Source organism: Podarcis pityusensis (genome assembly GCF_964106645.2).
Source record: "Podarcis pityusensis genome assembly, chromosome: 18".
Lineage (NCBI taxonomy): Eukaryota > Metazoa > Chordata > Lepidosauria > Squamata > Lacertidae > Podarcis > Podarcis pityusensis.
The window spans coordinates 5,199,081-5,204,331 of NC_138043.1; the positions used below are offsets into that span (position 1 = coordinate 5,199,081).

A 5,251-nucleotide genomic window follows, 5' to 3' on the forward strand; every position below is an offset into this window, starting at 1 on the left:
ACCTTTGAAGGTGACCCGGAAACTGCAATTAATCCAGAATGCGGCAGCTAGACAGGTGACTGGGAGTGGCCGCCGAGACCACATAACACCGGTCCTGAAAGACCTACATTGGATCCCAGTATGTTTCCAAGCACAATTCAAAGTGTTGGTGCTGACCTTCAAAGCCCTAAACGGCCTCGGTCCAGAATACCTGAAGGAGCGTCTCCACCCCCATCATCCAGCCCAGACACTGAGATCCAGTGCTGAGGGCCTTCTGGCGGTTCCCTCGCTGTGAGAAGTGAGGTTACAGGGAACCAGGCAGAGGGCCTTTTCGGTAATGGCGCCCACCCTGTGGAATGCTCCCCTTTCAGATGTGAAGGAAATAAGTAGCTATCTTATCTTTAAAAGACATCTGAAGGCAGCCCTGTTTAGGGAAGTTTTTAATAAACCACAGAGCCTAGGACTTGCCAATCAGAAGGTCGGCAGTTCGAATCCCCGTGACGGGTTGAGCTCCCATTGCTCGGTCCCTGCTACTGCCCACCTAGCAGTTCAAAAGCACGTCAAAGTGCAAGTAGATAAATAGGTACCACTCCGGTGGGAAGGTAAACGGTGTTTCCGTGTGCTGCTCTGGTTCGCCAGAAGCGGCTTAGTCCTGCTGGCCACATGACCCGGAAGCTGTACGCTGGCTCCCTCGGCCAATAAAGCGAGATGAGCGCCGCAACGCCAGAGTCGGTCACGACTGGACCTAATGGTCAGGGGTTCCTTTACCTTTACCTTTAACCTCTTCCCAACAATGTCTGGGAAACTGAACTGGGGAAACTGAACCAGGTACCGGAGCGGTCCCTATTTATCCACTTGCACTTTGACGTGCTTTCGAACTGCTAGGTTGGCAGGAGCAGGGACCGAGCAATGGGAGCTGACCCCGTCGCGGGGATTCGAACCACCGACCTTCTGATCGGCAAGTCCTAGGCTCTGTGGTTTAACCCACAGCGCCACCCGCGTCCCGCTGGGAAGAGGTTGCCCAAAACCCCCAAAAACCTGGAGAGCTGCTGTCAGTCAGTGTGGACAGCTAGATAGGGCAAGGTGAGCCAGTCTTTCTGATTGTGGTTGTGTCGAGAAGCGACAGAGCACACCGCCTGGGCGTGAAGTCAAACTGCTGCATTGGCAGTGTCGGTGACCTTCTTGGGGTGCAAGCCTGGGCAGTGCGCATGGAGGTCCTGGGCTGCCCAGATGACAAGACCCCCCTCTCGGTCTCAAAGATGGGGTCCGGATGAAAGCAGAGCAAGACGTTTGGCACCCGCTTGGCTGCAGAAGTTGCCGGAAGGAGGCGTACAAGGCGCCATCCAACCGTCTTAGGGACTCCGCTCCAAATTTGTCTAGGACCACAGATATGGCCCCCCCAAGCACATTTTGGAGAAATGCCGTCCCAGAAATTGCGGCCAACTCCTTTGCAGAATTTCAGTTTCCCATGGACCCCCTTGTCTTTCTATGGCTCCTTTGCTTGCTTGGGAGCCAAGGGAAGTTGGAACTCGCTCTGCAGCAAAGGACCATGCAATTCATTTAAAAACAAACGCTTGAAGTAGAAGAAAGGAAGGTGGTGGCTTAGGGAGGGAGGCACAAAAACAAAAACAAAACCCCACTCCTTTAATTTCTTCCTTTTGTCCACAGGATGAGCCCCGGGGGCCCCGATCCGGACGTCCCCCACGACGACCAGCCCGTCTATGCCAACACTCAGGATCTGTATTACAACTACACCGGGGGACCCCCCTCGGGAAACGCTGAGGAAGACATTTATATTGTTCCTGATCAGTGACCCACATAAAACCCCACACCGGCTGGCTCCCCACCCCATTGCATCTGATGGTTTTATGGCAAGTGGTGTATTCAATGCTTCTCTGGTGGAACACGCCCCCCCTTCAATTCCTTCCTTCCTTCCTTCCTTCCTTCCTTCCTTCCTTCCTTCCTCTTCCCTCCCTCCCCCACCCCTCTCCTTCCTTCCTCCTCTCTCCCTCCCTCCCCCCTCCCTCCTTCCTTCCTTCCTTCCTTCCTTCCTTCCTTCCTTCCTTCCTTCTTCCCTTCCTTCCTTCCTTCCTTCCTTCCTTCCTTCCTTCCTTCCTTCCCTCCTTCCTTCCTTCCTCCCTTCCTTCCTTTCTTCCCTCCCTCCCTCCCTCTCCCCTCCCTCCCTCCCCCTTCCTTCCTCCTCCCTCCCTCCCTCCCACCCACCTTACTTCCTTCTCCCTCCCCCCTCTCCCCTCCCTTCCTTCATCCTCCTCCTCCTCCCTCCCTCCCTTTCTTTCTTTCTTTCTTCCCACCTTTAAACAGAACCTTGGAATGGCAGAGTTGTAAGGGGACCCCCAGAGTCCTCTAGCCCACCCCCCTGCAATGCAGGTCTCCCTGACGGTTGGCCATGCAACCTCTTTTTTTGAAAACCTCCAAGGAAAGAGCCCACAACCCCCAGGAAGTGCTTTCTAACGCTTAAATCGGGATTCCTTCTCAAATCCGTTGCTTTGCATCTTGTGTGCTCAGTTCCCCTCTTTGGCCCACAGGGGGCAGCCTTCCCACGCTATCATGGGACCATCTCCGACATTGGAGGTGTAGATCTCTGTAAGCGAAGTGTCACGGAATTCCTCGGATTGGGACCCCGAGGGCGATGTAGCGCAACCCTGTGCGGTGCTGCACGAAGCGCAACTCTGCACTCGCGCATTTCATGACGCATTTGTGCTAGCGCATGGGCATCATTATTGAGGGGAAATGCGTGGAACAGGTCTCGGTGTTTCGATTTCTGGGAATGGAGTTGAGAGACGACCTAACCTGGGGAGAAAACAGCAAAGACCCGATGAAGAGAGCACAGCACAGTTATATTTTCCGGAAAAATAATCTCTCAAAGGACCTGTTGATGGCATTTTACCATTGTACTGTGGAGAGTGTATTAACTTATGTTCTGTGTGTGTGGTTTGGGAGCTGCACGGCCAGGGAAAAGACAATGCTATCCAGGGTTGTAAAGACTGCGGAGAGAATAACTGGGTGCACTCTTCCCACCTTGGATCAAATCTATGCTTCCAGGTGCCATAAGAAAGCTGCAGAGATAGCGCTGGATAGTGCGCACCCCGGAAATGATCTCTTTCAGCTTCTGCCTTCTGGAAGAAGGTGCAGGGTTATAAAAACTAGGACTAGCCGTCTGAGAAACAGTTTCTATCCAAATGCAATTTTGGTTTTAAACGCAGGGTAAGGTAGTCTCTATGGGAGTATATTTAATTACGGGGTATCATAGCTTTTAGGGGGCTAACCAGGCTGGGATAGCTGGGATTAGCAGGCTTGTCGGTTTTTGAATGTCTGATGTAGATTTTTTCAATTCCGTTGTTCTGTATGGGACAATGACAATAAAGATTATCGTGTCATATTGTATCGATGCTCACGAGCTCTGCAATAGAAGCACACACAAACACACAAACACCACTGTTCACACACACACACACACACACACACACACACAAACACCACTGTTCCCCAATGATGTGTTTTTCTTGTTGTTGTTGTTTAGTTGTGTCCGACTCTTCCTGACCCCCTGGACCAGAGCACGCCAGGCACTCCTGTCTTCCACTGCCTCCCGCAGTTTGGTCAAACTCATGCTGGTAGCTTCAAGAACACTGTCCCACCATCTCGTCCTCTGTCGTCCCCTTCTCCTTGTGCCCTCCATCTTTCCCAACATCAGGGTCTTTTCCAGGGAGTCTTCTCTTCTCCTGAGGTGGCCAAAGTCTTGGAGCCTCAGCTTCAGGATCTGTCCTTCCAGTGAGCACTCAGGGCTGATTTCCTTCAGAATGGAGAGGTTTGATCTTCTTGCAGTCCATGGGACTCTCCAGAGTCTCCTCCAGCACCAGAATTCAAAAGCATTAATTCTTCAGCGATCAGCCTTCTTCATGGTCCAGTTTTTCTTACTAGGGACCTAAAAGACTTGAGGGACCTGTTTCTCATGCAAAAGGCTGTAAATTTAGGCCAATTTTGGGGGTGGGTTTGACTTCACCCCTGGAGGTGTACTCCATTGTCTCTCGAGACAAACAGAGGCCGATCAAAGCAGCTCTGTGTTGCTTGCCCAGCAAAATTCTCCTGCCCCACAACTCTGATGTCCCTGCAAAACTTGGGGAGCTTAAAGCAAAAAAAAAAAAAAAAAAAAAAAAAGACAGTATAAACAGTACAACGAGAATGATTGGAAGGCTCGTTTCGTCAGAAGTCTTTTTTATTTAAGTGTTTAATTAAGTATTAATTAGGAAGATTAAGTGTTTTTTTACGTACGTAAATTTGCTTTATTTTCATTCTTTTTTCTGTATTTTCTTCTTAATTCTTTTTTCTTTAGTTTTCTTTTTGCAGTATGAGATTGTGAATTCTTTGCATAAGTGTGTAATTTAAATGGATAAAGATTATTTTAAGAAAATAAATAAATAAAGCGAAAGATGAGAAATCCCACACTCCTGACAACAGCTCTGCAGGCTGGGTTACACTTTGCAAGAGATGAGCTGCTAAGCAGGAAGCCTTTGCAAGAGGTCAGCTGTTCCAGGATCTTTCTTTCTTTCTCACTCTCTTTTAGGGACGCGGGTGGCGCTGTGGGTTAAACCACAGAGCCTAGGACTTGCCGATCAGACGGTTGGCGGTTCGAATTCCCGCAACGGGGTGAGCTCCCGTTGCTCGGTCCCTGCTCCTGCCCACCTAGCAGTTCGAAACCACGTCCAAGTGCAAGTAGATAAATAGGTACCGCTCCGGCGGGAGGGTAAACGGCGTTTCCGTGCGCTGCTCTGGTTCGCCAGAAGTGGCTTAGTCATGCTGGCCACATGACCCGGAAGCTGTACGCCGGCTCCTTCGGCCAGTAAAGCGAGATGAGCGCTGCAACCCCAGAGTCGTCCACGACTGGACCTTCTGATCGGCAAGCCCTAGGCTCTGTGGTTTAACCCACAGTGCCACCCGCGTCCCTTAGACGGGCTCTTAGATACTCCATAAGGGAAAGGGAGCAGTGTTTTTCTTATAATAAAACAAAGCAGGAATGCTCTCTCAAATGCACATGGTCAAAACAAGACTCAGCGGAATGGCACCTGAGGAATAGGGTGTGTGCGGCGGGGCTCACACAACAGGTGTCTCTCACCTGGCCTGCCGGAGGCAACATTCCACCCCTTCCCCAAATATGAGAAGCAGTCAGACACGGCCCCTATTTATCTTCCCATCACAGGCTCAGTTCCTAGAAATCCAGGGTGCCTACAGGGTGTTTGTTTCTGCAGAAACACCC

At 50.9% G+C, this 5,251-nt stretch overlaps 1 protein-coding gene and 1 long non-coding RNA gene across 2 annotated transcripts in view; one reads left to right on the top strand and one right to left on the bottom strand.

The window, feature by feature from the left end:
* The window catches only part of LRRC25 (leucine rich repeat containing 25), a 13,510-nt gene extending 11,505 nt beyond the window's left edge, over positions 1-2,005 (top strand). Inside the window, exon 3 of the mRNA XM_080989151.1 lies at positions 1,648-2,005. Coding sequence (XP_080845277.1) covers positions 1,648-1,792 — 145 coding nt within the window. The 3' untranslated portion in view covers positions 1,793-2,005. The remainder of the gene's footprint in view (positions 1-1,647) is intronic.
* Positions 2,006-2,267: 262 nt separating this feature from the next.
* On the bottom strand, positions 2,268-4,402 carry LOC308467559. The gene is made up of 2 exons (XR_013981215.1): positions 3,478-4,402; positions 2,268-3,435 (listed from the first exon to the last, which is right to left on the bottom strand). It is a non-coding gene; the product is annotated as an uncharacterized lncRNA (long non-coding RNA).
* Positions 4,403-5,251: the final 849 nt, after the last annotated feature.